This window comes from Telopea speciosissima, chromosome 6 (genome assembly GCF_018873765.1).
Source record: "Telopea speciosissima isolate NSW1024214 ecotype Mountain lineage chromosome 6, Tspe_v1, whole genome shotgun sequence".
NCBI lineage: Eukaryota > Viridiplantae > Streptophyta > Magnoliopsida > Proteales > Proteaceae > Telopea > Telopea speciosissima.
The window spans coordinates 42466401-42484410 of NC_057921.1; the positions used below are offsets into that span (position 1 = coordinate 42466401).

Sequence of the window (18010 nt, forward strand, 5' to 3'; positions counted from 1 at the left end):
GTTTGATATGTATGCACCAACCTGAGGGGGAGTGTTGTAATATGGGTCCAAGGGTAAATCTGTCCATGGGGGTATTCTTGTATGTGGGTTTTAGTCCCACATTGCTTAGTTATATTTTTGTCATATGATTTCAATATTATAAATAAAGGCTGGGCTATGATCACATTGATCAAGCCAGTATTCACGGAATTCCACAGCTACTATAACTATACCTCTCCATGCCTTGTATCCTCTCCTTGGATTTTAGATCAAATTCTCCTTTGGGTAGTATTGACCATAGAATTGACCTAAGGTTCATACCTGATGCCACAGACCCTTGCAATAATTATTATTTTGTAACATGTTTTCATCAAAGTAGATAAAGCAGGTTCAGATTCTACAGTGTAATCACACATTGATTCAAATTGAGAAAAGTTCTATTCAATGATTTATGTAAACATATCACATCCTAAATATCTTATATTAAGAACAGTTTTAAGTTCGAGTCCAAGGTGCCTGCAGATGAGTCTTAAGAATTCATAAATTGTCAGGTGTTTCAGCATAGACGATAGACCACCACCGCAAAGGTCTCACCCAACAGCTTTCCTTTGAGAGGATGGTTTATAGGAAATGTTTTGAGCTTTCAAATAAATTTAGAAAAAATATGATAGGGTTCATCTGACCAAGCAGCTTTTCATTTTGTTTGATAGGTCCCATCCTTTGGCTTCTATGATCCCCCCTATGACATATCATGAGAAATTTGGCAAGAAATGGAAACAGCAAGTTTTCTAGCCCTAGACGCAAGATAATAGCCTTCTATCAAATGCTAAGAAAAAGAAAAGATGAATGGTTTCCCTTCCCACTCAACTTTTTTTTCCTTCTTTCCTCACTTTTCTTTGTCAAAGTGTTACTAATCTGTCACATTTTTTCCCAGTTTAACCTTTTTGCTTTGCCTCCTAATCTTCTCTTTTAAGTCATAACTCCCACCTTCTTCCCAAACCTAACAATAGTCTCTTTGTTAAATATAGCCAGTAAATGACTACATCTCACCTCCTCCAATAGTATTTGTGTCACAGACAATTCTTTTCACAAGTATATACTTTTTCATATTTAATACATCTAAGTAATGCTAGCAAACATACATATACAGTGACCCAGCTACTTTTTCAGCTGGTCCAACCTCTATATTAGGAGTGAGCCCTCCGTAAGGTGGGAGCAGAATTATATGTAACTCTAATCAATGCATCAAGCTAGAACTTCCTACATACCTGTGGCCCCCATATGGAAAACATCCTGGCCCTTACCCAGCCTAAGACATGGCCTGAAAATTTGACAAAACTGCCCTGTCAAACTATCTTGGTTGACTTGTCTGCAGTTCATTTCTTTCAAAACTACACTGCCACAAATAAACCCATCATAAGGTTCCTGTATTAGAATGCTGGCCAAGCATTGGTACTTTGAAAAACTGAGTAACTGAAAAGGAAATTTATTGACCATGTCCCATGAATGTTGATGGGGGATCTGAAGGACAATGTTTTCTGATGTAAGGTTGACAAATTGCAACTCCTAGACTACAGGTGTCCTTTTTTGTAGATGAACAAAATTGCAGTTTGATTAAGAGATCCATAACCATCAACGATTATCAGCAATTTTCAGCCCTTACAACACTCATCTACCAGTCCTCTAGTTCCTTCTTTTCCCTTACTTGACAAGGTTTCAGGTTTCGGTTGCGAGCCTGGTTTCGACCAGGCTTCAAACTGAAATATTTTCATGAAACCGTGAAATTTCGGTCAAAACCCTAGGCCCAAATGGCCAAATTAGGTCCCAAAATTTCAAGGAAACCCTATTTTAGGCCCTCTAAACACAGTGGAACCCTTATATTGTAAAAACACGCACCTAATTGGTAATTTGACTTTGCACTTTAGGTTGGTAGTTTGTATGCTGCTGTATACATTTTCTAATATGACCTATTCTACACAACTTCGAATCTTGCATAAAACTCCTATAAATGCAGCAAATCGTCACTTTCGTTGCGTTCCACTACTGTCTAGTAACTTGTTCCATGTCTGTATGGGAGTGATTTGGCCACAAAAAATACACAAAGAACGAAGTTTCACAAACCTTAGAGTCGAAACCAACGAAATTACGTCCCATTTCGTTCGAAACTATACTGTTTATATTAAAGGTTTGTATCGTTTTGGTCAAAACAATACCGAAACTACACATATCATCGAAATTTTGTTTTTACATTTCGCATGAAGTTTTGTTTTGACATTTTACAAAACCAAAATATTTTGCGATCGAAACCTTGAACACTGTTATTTGGTCCATATGCTGCAAAATTTGCTTAATCAGTTAACCACATAAATCAACTACCTACTTGTCCCATCCATCACTTAAATTACGGGCGTAAAGGGTGCACCCAATGTATGAGTCTCCTGTCACTGCAGGATCTGGGGAGGGTCATAATGTACGCATCCTTACTCCTGCCTTGCAGAGGCTGCTTCTCGACTCGAACTCGCAACCAATAGGTCTCAATGGAGCAACCTTACCATTGCGCCGAGGTCCACCGTCTATCCATCACTTAACTTACATAATAAAAAATAAATAAATTGTTTGTCCATGTGTATGCTACACGTGAGGGGGACATTGGAGGTGTTGGACATTATTTTTGTCTTCGTAGTGAAGATTCTTGCTGTTTCTGTCTTCTTAGTGAAGATTCTTGTCGTGTCTTCTCATCGAAGATTATTTGCCCGTGTCTTCTTATTGATGATTATCTACTTATGTCGCCTTATTGGAGATCATTTGTGTCTTACTTGTAAAGATTATTTGACTGTCCGTATTGGAGATTATTTGCCCACAACGATAACTTATTCATCTCCTTCTGCTGCTCTTCTTTGGGATTTTTCTATTTCTGTTGCAGTCAAAGAATTTTGACCTGCAGCGATGATTTGTTTATTTTCCACTGCTGCTCTTTTCTGGCCTGCGGTTGATTTTTTCTTCCGCGTATATTGTGCGTTACTTCTTCACGAAGGATTTTTCTCTTTTGATGCTATTGGTGCCTGATATGTTTATGTAGTGCTGCGAGTGGAAGAAGTTTTCTTCTGTGGTTCTGGTGTTTGATGTCCACCGGCTTCTACGACAATCTGTTCAAGTTTGTTTCTGAAGATTATTGTTTGTTCTTGTCATTCCAAGCTAGAGCTTAGGAGCTATATATGCTCCAGCTTGAGGGGGAGCGTTAACGTTGTGGTGATGTTTATAATTTGTAGTATAGTTTAGTTATATGTTTACAGGTCATAGTGTCGTTTAGTATACATGGTATTGTTTAAGTTGTTAAGTAGTGTTACTACCTTAGGGGTCTTTAGAGTTCTTAATTGTAATGTTTTCTTATTGATTACTGTATATAAGACTAGCCCACGATTGGGAGTGCTAGCCAAATGTAAGCCCTCAAGCTGGAGCATACATAGCTCTTACCATGTAAACATAAAGTGAGAGCCAATATTTCTACAATCAATACTAAACCTTAAAATATTTCATGAAAGAAATTTGATATTTTTTTACTAGTCACATTCCAATTCCTTCATATTAGGCATTATTTTCCAAGAAATATTGGAATTTCTAGTCATCATATATTGGCTAACACAGCAAAAAACTAGTAGTTCATGACAACGCACACACACAAAGGGTTCTAGCAAAACAAACACACTTTATAATCAGCTCAGAGCATGTATAGAAGTTGTCCTCACAGTAAAGTGGCAAACTGGCATCTTTTAGTGGTGTCTAATCCTATCACATGCATAGAGGTAGCACGTAGCAATCCCCTTTTCTGAGGTTAGACCTGGTGCATATTTTACCTATCAGCTTATTTAATTGGTGAACCAAATCCGTTATCTCCTCCATATTCCATTCAGCTAGGGTCTTGTTGATTTCAGAAAGTTTATGCTTGGAATAACCAAAACTTTCAGCCAAAAACATCAATATTCAATAAGCTGCTCCCTGACATTAGTTTCAAGAAAAGGTTCTACACTCTGGCTACTGTTCACTAAAAAGAATACACAGCATCTAGACAAGACAAATATATATTATATATTTATATATATAGAATATATGCAGAAAGAAATGGTTACAAGTCAATTAAGAGGATTTTTACCTCCCCTGAATTAATTTCCTCAAACGGAATAACCATTTCAACTTCTTTCCCGCAGTATTCCACATGCTTGGCTAGCACACTTGATCCAGGTCCTATTCCCCAGAATATTGTGGAGTCATCTAGGACGTATTTCATCTGTTAATAAGATAGGACTTTCAAATTGGTTCGTATTCAGAAGATATCCAAGATGTGCAAACAGTGTTTCTAAAGTTACACAATTGCATGCCACAGCAAAATCAATAAAGAAAAGATTAATGTAGTACCTATTTAAGTACCTGAATTTCACAACTGGCTAGATAGTCATACTTCACACTGCCTGGAATGCATTCATAAAGATGGAATTTAAGAATTCCTGTATCTTCATGCAAAACCATATTAAAATTTGCATCCCATCTAGGACTAGAACCTGGACTTGCAATTGTTCTCCTGGTTAGCTCTTCAAGTTCGACTTCGATGAAGGTTTGCATATCATTATCATCAAGGTTCTCTTCTTCTACCAAACCATTTCTTCTAGAGCTGTGTTGCCTCACAGAAGAGCTCTTTTTCATGCTACTCCTCACCAGTTTACTTGCGGAAACAACTTTTACTGAAAGAATCCCTCCAACTGCTTTCTTCCTTAAATCTACTGATGGCAAAGAGTAACACCGCCGTCGAGGCTCAACCATTTTCTTCATCAAGGTATCATTGAAAAGCTTAACCTGCATGAGAAATAAAACACAAGTAATGTGAAAATTAGAATATATGTGCCAAATCTTCTTTGAAATCAATTTAAAGTTACAAGAGAAAATGAAATTTTATTTAGAAGACCAAATGCCACAAGGACATTTTGATAACTTGTAGCACATATTTCATGAACTTAGAGGAGAAACGCACCAGCCACGATGAAACACCAGGAAGTTCTGTTGCAGGAAGTGTTTGGCTCCCACCACTTCCAAAGACAATGCCTATTCTCACCTCAGGAGTTGATTCAAATGAGTACAAAATTGCTTTTCCATCCAGAATTGGCATCAAGAGAAGCTGTGTAATGTAAATTGGAGAAAAATAACGATCAATTCCAAAGATTTGGTTTAACATCCACACAAGATAACTCCATTACATAAAGCATGAGCGACAACCAAAGTTCTTAGAAATTTCATGACCAACTAAGGTTCTGAAACAGGAAGTCTATCATGTACACCAGTCCTCAAAAATATTATTACCCTGAAACCTAGGCATCTATGAATTTTGTATCAATCCAATAATCAATACATGATACATGCACTACTTCACAAACTTTCTCATTAGGAAAACAACTAGAGATCTGTGAAAATTATTTCAGCCACTATTATAAGGTTATACAAGGAGAGAGCTTAACCACCCAACATAGATTAATGGTCATTGATATGTGTTTTAAAACACTGAATCGTAGGAAATGTGAGATTATTTGCCCTAGGATAGTGGAACATAAAAAGAGAAAACTTGAAGACATACTGATACATTAGTAAACAGGGAAGGTGGTACTTCAACAGAGACACTGATATGATGTGGAACGAGATACTACTTATATTAAAAATGTTGCTAAAGAAGTTCTAGGCGAATCTAAAGAAAAACGACATTCATCTAAGGAAACTTGATGGTGGTATGATGAAGTTCAAGCAGCCATTAAGGCTAAGAAATCAAATTTTTAAACTTAGCAAAAGACTAAGGACGTGGAGGATTTAATAAGGTACAAATTCGCTAGAAATGAAACTAAGAAGATAGTAGCGAAAGCAAGGGCTAAGAAATATGAGGATCTCTATAACAATTTGAGCACAAAGAAAGGGGAAAGAATATCCATGAATTAGCTATAATGAGGGAAAGGAAGAGCAGAGATCTCAAACATATTAGATGAGGATATTAAAGAGAGATGGAAAAACTATTTCTACAACTTACTAAGGCTATCTTTGATATAGTTTTTATTTTTTATTTTTGCCTTAAAAAACGTTTTTGGTTTTGTTTGGTATTGTTTATGGAGCTTGTTTCTATTTAAAAAAGATGGAAAAAAACCAAAAACCAAAAACCAAAAACCAAAAACAACTCTTGACCCATTTTTGTGTTTTGGCCAAAAGCTATTTTTGTTCTATTTTTCGCTCAATGTTAATGAACATGTGCTTATATGCCACAAAAGTGGGGGGTAAAAACGTCATTTGATTTTGTTATTAGAAAGGCAAGCCCCACTCCCCCTCTTCTTCTTCTTATTCTTCTTCGTCTTCTTCGTACCCTCTTCCTTGCAACCATTCCCTGCTCATCGGCTCCCCATCCCTTCCCCTACAACCCCGCCCCCATTCATTCTCCCTCCCCCATAAATCTCCTATCTTCCTCTCCCGCCTCAACCCCTGCAACCCCCCCCCCAACAATCTCCCATCTTCTTCTTCCTATCCCCTTTCACTTCTCCTCCTTCGTTCCTGGGTTGCAGAGAAAACGGAGACCAGATCTATTACTCCGAGTCCGGGCCCTTCAAAGATGGAGAGAAATTCTATTCAAGATGGGGTAAAACAGTATTACAGTGTGAAGAAATCTAACATTTTGTTTCTGAGTTCTGAAGATTCTTATCCGGGGCCTTCCTAATTTGTTCAGCCTTAAAGAGAATGACTTGGGATTGGAATTTTGGAAGCCATGGTGGTCAAAGAACAAGAAGAGAAAGTGGGAAAATTGAATATAAAAAAAAAGCGATACAAACCGGTTGGGTGATTTTACAGTGGAGAAAACAAAAATAATAAATTAGCGGGAGGGAGAGAGATGAACACCACAACCACAGAACTCCATTCCCATAAATCCCTCATCTCGGGTCTCTATTCACTCCATTATCAATGTTCCACTGTACAAATCCATCTCTGAACCATTTATCCATGAATACAATTTTTATGCTTTGCAATTTAACTCAAAGGGCTTGGGAAGCTGAGAGAGTGATAAAGAAGGCGGGTGAAGGGAACATCTCTTAACCCCTTTTTTCAAAAAACCATTTTGTACATAGGTATACCAAACCCATTTCTTCAAAAAAACCATTTTATGTCTATTGGTTACCAAACCATTTTTATGTTTTGATAAAAAATAGTTTTCGTTAATGATTTATGTTAAATTTGTAAAAATAAAAAATAAAAACTATACCAAAGATAGCCTAAATGAAAACAATACAATTAATAGTGTTTTACAAGGTTGTAGACATGTAGTAACCATCAAGAAACCACAAGTCCTAGATATATACGAAAACTTATGGTGTCTAAACTCTAAAGTAAAGGAAGCATTAAAGAAGATGAAAATAGGTAAAGCAATAAGTCCAAATGGTGTTTCAGTGGAGGTGTGGAAGAGCATAGACATTAGTGGAACAACTAGGCTAATTTAGTTGTTTGATAAGATAACGAGCATTGTGGCTCCGATTTGTAAAAATAAAGGTGATATTCAAAGCTATAATAACTAGAGAGGAATAAAACTTATGAGCCATATTATGAAATTATGAGAGAGAGTAGTTGAAACCCGGCTGAGAAAATAAACTAATATTTTGGATAACCAATTTGGATTTATGCCAAGAAGATCAACCGCAAAAGCTATTTATTTGCTTAGGAGAGTAATGTAAAGATTTAGAGATTGTAAGAAGGATCACAAATATTGACTTGGAAAATCTTATGACCCTAGAGAGTTAATTTAACAAGTGTTAGAGAAGAAAAGTGTTTCATATAAATATGTGGACATAGCATGGTTGTCAAGGCATCGCCTAGGCATCCAGGTGCTTTGATCGCCTAGGTGCCTTGTTGGTGTCATCTTGCATCCACCCCCCTCCAACGCCTTAGATTGCCTAGATGCCGTGACAACCAATATTCAAGGTTTCACCGAAATTTCGCAAAATATTTCAGTTTCGCAAGATATCGAAACGAAATTCCATGTGAAATGTAATAAATTTCGCAAAATATTTCAGTTTCGCAAGATATCGAAACGAAATTCCATGTGAAATGTAATAAGTGCAAGGTCTTGGTCGAAATTTCGCTGTTTCGGTGAAAAAATTTCAACGATTATGTGTGGTTTGGGTATCATTTCGACAGAAGTGATACAAATTTTAATATAAAATGTATAGTTTCAAATGGCTGTTTCGCTGATTTTGATTCTTAAGGTTTTGAAAACATTTTTTTTTTCTGATTTTTGGCCAAATTACTTCCATACAAATTTGGAACAAATTGACCAGTAGTTCATGCTTTTTTCAATCTATTTACATGGTAGTCTCTTCCTTGGAACCCCTTTCTATCCTAGGGTTCCAAAGAGAGGGTGGAGATGTGGAACTTGTAATACGACTCTCAAACCAACCATGGACCTCTGATACCAAGTTAGAATTAAAGATTGCAAGAGAACAAAGGAAGAAGATGAGAGAAGGAGAAGAAGATGAAGAGAAGAGAAGTTGGCGGTAGAAGTTGTATGGGAGAGAATAGACTTCGCTCCCCATATTGATTTACTCAGCCAATAATAGGAGAAATTATATATGTACCCCCCCCCCATATAAACATAATGCAGTAAAGGGAGGTAAAAAGGTAAAAAAGTAAAAGCACAATACAACATAATGTACCAGTACCCAAAGTACCCTTATTACATGAACTCTAACAGTACTGATATGCATTCCCATGTATGTCTATGCATGCCTAGAGTACTCCAACCACTACTATGCAGTCTCCCATAGTCCTGGATTTCCAAAGCAATATTTTTCTATTTGGAAAACTCTGCTTGGGCTCGAAGCCTAGAATTTGACATATGATCAAGGGACTTTAAAGTTTACCGGCACACAAAATTTAGGCCCCATCTGATTTTCGTCATGGTAGATTTTTAAGGCCATTTAGGAAATTGCCCCTTATTATTACTATTTTTTATCAGCATCACCATAGTTATTGTTCTTTTAATTCTACTCATCATTACGTAGAGATGTTATAATATGAAAGCAAATCCTATATTGTGCAAGCTCCCTACAACTACCACAATGGAGGTGGGGAAAAGCATCTTGGGGCATATACATTAACACACCAAATATATTAAATACAACAAGCTCGAATATTGTCTTCAAAAATAACCTTGAGATGCTTTTTCCTCCCCTGTACTGGTTGTTTAAAGAAGTTTGCTTGTCTATTGTTGTAGAGGAACTGCTCACACACAAGACCTTGTCCTAGTCATACCCAATCTAGAAGTGTTAGTTTTTCCATATCCTCATTCAATTTCAAAACTTTGTTAAAAGTCTACAAATTACATGACACCATCTGGACAAAGTTGTAGTGTTTGTACATGGACGGAAATCATGTACAAACTACTGGGAATAAAAGGCAAATGAGGAGAAACTAGGCAAGGGAAAATAACTAAATAAGGTAGCAAAGTTGGAACTCATGGTAATTGTTGTTAAGGACAATGAATGGAAACAAAAATGACAAATGAAAACAATGTAGTCTAAAGCTGCAAATAAATAGATAATCCAATGTATACAAATCTATAAAACAAATAAAAGAAACCATTAGTAACTTCCATAATTTCTTCTATCCCATTTCATCTTACAATACAAAATTTTCCCATTTTTCATGCAGATATTTTTTTAGATATAAAACTTCAGAGAAGAGGAATAAATGACATACATCTCCCTTGATGTGGATGCTGTTTATGACAATTCTGGCAGTTCCACGTAACGGCTTGGCTAACTTTGTGAACAACATAATGCTCATGTCACTTGTGTCCCAGTCAAAACCCATGTGCATGATTCGCTGTCAACACTTTCAGAGAATTTTTTTTATGAGATCAATACAGTTGGAATTTACAATGATAAGAAAAGACTAATAGAATCACTAACCTAAAGAAGGCGTATCACTACTCTCTCTCTCTCTCTCTCTCTCTCTCTCTTTTTTTTTTTTTTTTGGGGGGGGGGGTGTGAAGGGGAAGGGGAGCCACAACTGAGATATATCACTACTCATAATCAAAGCATCAAATACATTATGTTAATTTGGTATTGAATTAAATAAATCATCCTTATCCCAACTAAATAAGGTCGGCTACATGGATCCTTGCAAAGACAAAAAATTGATAATAATAGTAAACAGAAAAGAACACAACAACAACACTACACAGCCTTATCTGAACTTGTTAACAGAAAAATTTAGAATTGAATGCTTGAATGATCAATGTGATCATCAAGCCCTTTATTTATAACTTTCAAAGAGTGGACAGAATTACAAATAAACCTCCCACATAGCCGACTCTACTAGCTATGGGGGGAAAGGCCCAAAATACCCTTTTATAAACATAAGTCAACCCTCTCCCTCAAGTTGGTGCATAGATATCACACATGCCCAACTTGACCAAATTAGGATGAAACATCTTTCCACTCAGCCCTTTAGTGAAGACATCAGCATGCTGATCACTTGACTTCACAAAAAGTATACAATGAACAAGGTGTGATCAGCATTACTCTGTTTGTACCCTATAGAGTTCATGGCTTTATGGAACCTACCAAACCTTCAGCCCATATAATGCCCACTTCAGTCTACAACATTTCTCATGAGTTTTGTCACAAGAAAAACCTGAAGAATCTCCATACAAACTTCCTTTTCCAGCTCTCCATGAAGAATGGCATTTTTTATGTCCAATTGCTGCAAATCCCAGCCCAAATTGACAGCATCTGACAATAAAACCCGAACAATACTCAACTTTGCAATTGGGGCAAAAGTCTCTTGGTAGTCGATCCCATAGGTTTGAATGAACCCCTTGGTCACAAGTCTTGTCTTGTATTTATCTACAGAGCCATCCATTTTCTGCTTGACGACAAATACCCATTTACAGCCGACTGGTTTCTTACCCGGAGGAAGAACCACCAACTCCCACGTCTCCTTTTTGGATAAGACTTTCATCTCTTCCATAATGGTTGCTTTACACTTTGGATCTGCAATTGCCTCCTACTACTTTTGTGGAATAGAAACAAAGGAAAGAAGAAGACATAAAGGCACGATAGGAAGAAGACAAATAATCATTGGAAACAACATTGGAAATGGGATGTCAGGTACAAGACCTAATGCCTTTACGAACAACAATAGGTAATTCAAGAGAAGGATCCTTACCAAATGGAGTAGCAGGCTCAAGATCAAGATCTGACAATTGGAGAAGAGGTACAGTAGTAGTGGTAGTCTCAACTTGCTCCTTGTGCTTAAGGACCCAGGCATAGATTTTATCAATAGGAATCTGACTCACAAATCTACTCTCCCCTTGAACAGGAACAAAACTTCGAGGCTGGAGGAGATGGCTCCCCCTGAATAGGAACCGGTAGTATCGTCAAAACCTAGATCATGCTCCCCCTGAAGAGGTTGCTGAGAATAATACGTCAAGGATTCATGGAAGACAATGTCCATAGTGACCAGAGTACGCCGAGTGGGAGGGTGATAACACTTGTATCCTTTTTGGGTAGCGGAGTAGCCCAAAAAGATACACCGAATGCCACAAGGATCAAACTTGCCATGAGGATGATGGTTGCGAGCATAACAAACACAACCAAATATTTTCGGTGGAACAACAAGAGAAGAACCCTGGAGAATGTCTGTAAGTGCAGGGCGGGTAGGGCATGCGGTTTATGAGGTAGGCAACGGTAAGGATAGCATCACTCCAGTATTGAGAAGGAACCTGCCATGCAAACATAATGGCCCGAGCAACCTCCAAAAGATGACGATTCTTTCTTTCAGCCACTGCATTCTGGGCAGGATTGTCGACATAGTTGGTCTGATGAAGTATCCCATTATCAGCCAAATAAGTTTGGAACTGACCCCTCCATGTATTCTCTACCATTGTCACTATGCAGAATTTTTAGGGTTGCAATGAATTGGGTTTGAACCATACAATGAAAGAGCTAAAAACATAGAAAAACCTTACTCTTGTGTTGCATCATGTACACCCAGGTGGTGGTGCGAGTATAACAGTCTATAAAGGAAACAAACCATCTATGACCAAAAATGGAAGCACGACGGGCAAGGACCCATAATAATTGGAACGAGTCTATTTGGACAAAACACAAGCCTCACATAAAAACTCATCCGTTTACAATCTTTGACTAAGTGAGGAAATAAAAAAGCTAAAGCTCTAAGGGGAGGCTGGCCAAGCCGACAATTCCATAGATGGAGATCAGGAGACGTGGCCAAGTGTAACTGATGAGCTGGAGATGAAGCTAGCAGAAGAGAAGTTGGACCCGTGTCGAGTAAGTAGAGACCACCATGTACCTTACCACCCCCAATCGTCGTCCCTTTCACCAGATCCTGCATGACACAGTGAGAAGGATAAAAAGGTTATTTTGCAGTTTAAATCTTTGGTAAGACTACTAATTGAAAGAAGATCAGTAGAAAAAGAGGGAACATGCAAAACAGAAGATAATGTAAGGGTAGGAGAGCAGCGAATGGAACCCTTTCTAGATATAGAAGAAAGGGAACCATTAGCCACTCGAACAGTGTCTTTCCCAGAAGAGGGAGAATACTGGTGAAAAATATGGGAGGAACCAGTCATGTAGTAAGTTGCATCGGAGTCTATAATCCAAGGACTGGAAACAGCCAATGCATAATGACTACCTACTGGAATACCTGAAGCAAAGTGAGAACCAGAAAAAGTTCATCCGGAGTGAGACCAATGTCTGTAGAAGGGGCAGCAACAGTAGTTTCAGTGTGATTAGCCTTAGACTTGGACTTCCCACGACCATGTTTCGTCTCAAAGTCAGCAGGTTTCCCATGTAATTTCCAGCAAGTAGCCTTAGTGTGATGGGGTTTGTTGCAGTGTTCACACTTTACAGGCTCCTTAGAGGCAGCATTACCACCATCGGTAATGGTAATGGAAGTAGGGTTGGAACCAGCTTGTAAGGCAGATCTATCAACAGTAGTGGTGTGCAACATAGCAGCCCTACGAGTCTCCTCAGTATGAACCAAAGCAAAGGACTCCTCTAATGTAGGGAATGGAGATCGGCTAAGCACTTTCACACGAATGGGGATCATATTCAACATTCAGGCCCGCCAAGAAGTCAAAGACACGAATTTTGTCCACGTGTTTGCGATAGGCAGCAATATCAGCTACAGTAGAAGGCTGAAAATCTGAGTATTGATCCAATTGCTACCATAAACTCTTTAGGTCAGCATAGTATTTAGAGACGGACAGTTCCTTCTGTGTGGTGTCATGAACCTTCTTTCGAATCTCATACACCTGCATCATTCCCTACTTGCCCATAAGTCTCTTTGGCAGCACTCCATATTTGATGGGTTGTATGCAATAATAAGTAGTTGCTAGAGAGGTCAGGTTGCATAGAGTGCAGCAAATAGGACATCACCATAGCATCATTGGACACCCATCGATCCTGAAGAGGACCAGTTTCAGCTGGCTTTGTGTCACTGCCAATATTATGTCTAGTAAGTCCTCAACCAGCAATGGTCAAATAAGTAGATCTAGACCACATTAAGTAATTTGTTCCATTGAATTTGATAGGCGTAGCAAAAGGTAAATACTCAATCCTTGTCTGTCCATCAATCCCAGAAGTAGCAGTAGTAATATCTGAACCTGACATGCTTGCAAACAACCAATCAACAGAACCAGCAATGTGGATCGATGCAGCCAGCCAAAGAAGAACCAGAGAAAAGAGATTGATATTTGGAGAAATCGATCCAAGGAGAAGAGGACCTGAATTTTTAAAAAAAACTCAGTAGATATGGCTGATATCAAGGTTAAGTGCTCCTCTGGTATGGATAGAACTCCCCTCAAAAAATCAGCAAGAGGTGACAGCCCTAACCCTAAAATCAATAATTGTTAGGGTTTTATAAAACCCTGAAAGCTGAGATTGATGTAGGGTAGGGGGCTTCAATTGTTGATGATGACTGGTTATAGATGTTGTCCAAGGCTGCCAGAATGGATCTCCAATACGAACAATCAATCTCCAATGGTGATTGAGACTTGATCTTCAAGGAGTCTCCAAAAATCGCAAAAGAAAGGGAAGCAGCAGCTATCACAGAAAACCTTCTTTATATGATTGATTGTAGAGGTAAGATGGAGGGCAGCAACTAGATCATTCGATCACTCCTTAGTGCCGCCCTCTAATAAGGGTGGAAAACCAGAAAAAAAAGAAGAAGAAGAAGAAGAGACTGAGAGAAAGAGAGAAGAAGATGAAGAAGAAAAAAAACGATGGGGGGGGTGTTCTGACACCTAGATCAAATTAGTTAGCTCTGATACCATGTTAACAAAACAATTTAGAATGGAATGCTTGAATGATCAATGTGATCATCAAGCCCTTTATTTATAACTTTCAAAGAGTGGACATAATTACATATAAACCCCCCACATAGCCGACTCTACTAGCTATGTGGGAAAAGGCTCAAAATACCCTTTCGGGTTACATAACTCAACAGAACTAAATGGGGACGGGAAGATGGATTCTTGCCCTCCACAACAACTCATCCTTATCCCAAGTAAATGGGGTCGACTACATGGATCTTTGCCCTCCAATCAGCTCTATTCGACGACAAACATGATAGAAGCCCTAAATGCATCTTTTCCCTCACCACTTCTCCCAGGCTAATAAGTTTAGGCTTGCCCATGGCGCATTTAGATTCTTCAATTTGAATCAAATCACTCCTCTGTACTGAAGCATCCCAAGTCCTCCATTGAACATGGCCATGCCACCTCAAACGGCTTTCTTGTAGCTTATCATGTATCGGAGCTACACCCTAAACACCTCTAATATTATCATTATGTACTTTATCCTTCCTAGTCTTACCACACATCCATCTCAACATCCTCATCTCCACAACACTTAGTTTACCTATATGATGCTTCTTAACAGCCCAACATTCCACAATATACATCCTATAAAATTTTTCTTTAAGCTTTAAAGGAATACCCCGATCACACAACACTCCAGATACACCTCTCCACTTCATCCATCCTATTTTAATACTCTGAGCCACTGCATCCTCTATATCACCTTCTTTATTTATGATTGAGCCCAGATATCTAAAATAGTCACTTTGTAGAATCTCCCCCTCATCAATATTCACCACCTCATTACCCGTTCTAGTATGACTAAAGTTACATACCATATACTCTGTCTTTGTTCTACTTATCTTGAAACCTTTTGACTCTAGGGTTGATCTTCATAACTCCAACTTTGCGTTTATCCCTGCATTTGTCTCATCCACCAAAAGTCCTAAACAATATCGTCCGCAAACAGCATACACCAAGGAACCTCCTCTTGAATGTCTCTAGTTAAGTCATCCATGATAAAAGCAAACAAATAAGGGCTTAAGGCAGATCCTTGGTGTAACCCAATTATAATTGGGAACTCACTACCATGACTCCCCACAGTCTTACGCTAGTCACCACGCCATCATACACATCTTTAATTATGTCCACATATTTACTTGAAACCCTTCTCTTCTCCAGCATATGCCAGATTAACTCTCTAGGAACTCTGTCATAAGCTTTGTCAAGGTCAATAAAGATCATATGGAGATCCTTGTTGCCCTCTCTATATCTTTCCATGAGCCTCCTAAGTAAGAAAATAGCTTCCATCGTGGATCTTCCTAGCATAAAACCAAATTGGTTCTCCGAAATAGTAGGTTCCTTTCTCAGTTGCTACAGAATTTTCAATTTACCATGACAATGAAATTTCTTAATCACAATTTTCAATTCCATATATTAACCTAAAAATTACCAAAACAAATCAACACGGCAACACCATCTGTCTATTACCAATCTCTAATTTTATTTGTATAGTTTACTTGGAATGAACAACTCTTTTCATTCCTAGGTCAGTCAATTGCCAAATACCCATCCACCCGTTCATCCATACAAAAACTTTTCTTAATAAGGTTATGTTAGAGTTATTAGACTTTATGTCCTAGGGGTACCTTAGGAACTGGACCTTATCTAGTTCCTTTATTATGTAATTTCTTCTTTTTCTTCATTTTACTTTTTACCTCCCTAGGGAGGTTGGATGTAATATGTTAAGAGTTGTTATTTGAGTAATATAGGTGTGGAGAGAATAATCTCCAACACAACAATTACAACCGAAATAGTTTCTCTTCTTTCTCCTTGTCTCCTTCCTCCTCCAACTTCTTCTCCTCTTCTTACCTACTTTCCTAACCTAAAATCTAACTTGGTATCAGAGCTTTAGGTTTGAGAGTCGCATCAATCCTCTTGCTTCTATTCTTTTCCCTCTCTTTAGAACCCTAGCACACATGGGATTCCAAGGAAGAGGCTCTCATGTAAACAACTTGCTGGAATACCATGAGATAGGTAATATACAACCTATTTAAGAGATGGAAGATGTTTTTTGAGCTTTGTTGAAGCCCTCGTGGAGTTTTGAAGCTCATCTACCTGCAGTCAGATTTCCGCCAGTTGCAGGTTGCAATCCCTGTTTCATCTCCATTTCGGCATGGGTTTGGTTGTTGGAGCAGCTTACTAGGATCGTATAAGGGTCCTACTTCTGCCTCTAGTGTTCTCTATTGATGGATGAGGCTCTTCTTTGAGCATAACTCAGTTTCATGGTGTCTCTTTTCTGCCCAGGTAAACCCGATATTGCTGCCCTTCTCTTATTCTTGCATTTAGGGTACATTGGGCTTCTTTTTGGCTGAGGGGTGATTATGAATACCTGTATTTGAAGTCTTGGAGCTTGTGTAAGTTGTTTTTACTCCTTCGAGAGTGTTAGGGTGAAGCTTTGTCCAGCTGGTACTTGTTTTCTTCCTTGCTGGAATTTCTGTTTTGTGTTGGTATCCTCTATTTGGGTTGAGTGTGTACTCCCCACTTGCTGTTGGAAATCTGGTTTATGGTTAAGTGTTGTTTCCCATACAATATGGTTGATTTGGGTACATTTGGACTTGGTTCGGTTGATTCACAGCCCACTCTAGCTGCCCCTCAGTTGGTTTATGAGAGCACACATACACAGATTTCCATTGTGAAGCTTGATGGCACTAACTACTTGGACTGGTCACACTCTATGAAGCTTTCCCTTAGGAGCAAAGGGAAACTTGGGTACATTACTGGTACTATTAAAGCTCCAGAGCCTGGTTCACCTACCTATGACAAATGGGAGACCGAAAACTCTACAGTCATGATATGGTTAATTTTCTCCATGACACTCGAGATTGGGAGAAGGTTTATAAGAAAAGAAACTGCCAAAGCAATCTGGGACAATGTCTCCCAGATTTTTGATAGAGTGAGTGACTCTTCCAAGGTCTATCAGCTTCACCAAAAAATTAACTCAATGAGGCAAGGTGACAGGACCATTTCTGCATACTACAATGCTTTTCTTGGTCTTTTAGAGGAGTATGACCACTACAGGGATCTTCACTTGACCAACTCAGAGGATGAAGCAAAGGTGTATCGCACTCTTGAAAAGGAGCGTGTCTTCACTTTACTTGGTGGTCTGAACCCTGACTATGAGCCAATCAGGCTCCAGATTTTAGGTCGGTCTCCCTTCCCATCTCTTAGTGAGGTCTGTAGTTACTTACAGAGTAAGGAGACTCCGCATGTTGCTATGGAACCAACACCAGCATCATCTCTTGAGAGTTCAGCTCTCAATTCTAGTTCTTTCCGAGACACCCGTAGAGGTGGTAGAGGCCAAGGGCCTAACCGTGAAGAAGACAGAGCAGTGGAGACAGTTGGTGCCAGTGGAGTTGGGAGAGACAGGTTTAAATGTGATCATTGTAGGAGAATTGGACACACCAAGGATTAGTGTTGGTCTCTTCATGGTCGTCCTCCTGGCACTCGAGGTCGTGGTGGCCGTAGAGGGGGAGCTAGAGCACACTCTGTGATGACTGAGGCAGATGCTACATAGGATGACTCCACTTTGGCAGATGCAGTGTTTCGCAGGGTCATGTCATAGCTGAGTATATCTCC

At 38.8% G+C, this 18010-nt stretch overlaps 1 protein-coding gene across 2 annotated transcripts in view; it reads right to left on the minus strand.

The window, feature by feature from the left end:
- Positions 1–18010, minus strand: part of LOC122664392 (synaptotagmin-5) — a 66994-nt gene that overhangs the window by 34504 nt on the left and 14480 nt on the right. For both annotated transcript variants that reach the window (XM_043860186.1, XM_043860185.1), the window contains exons 6-9: positions 9745–9870; positions 5003–5146; positions 4405–4827; positions 4130–4264 (exon numbers count right to left, since the gene is read on the minus strand). In XM_043860186.1, the coding sequence (XP_043716121.1) occupies positions 4130–4264; positions 4405–4827; positions 5003–5146; positions 9745–9870 (828 nt within the window). The remainder of the gene's footprint in view (positions 1–4129; positions 4265–4404; positions 4828–5002; positions 5147–9744; positions 9871–18010) is intronic.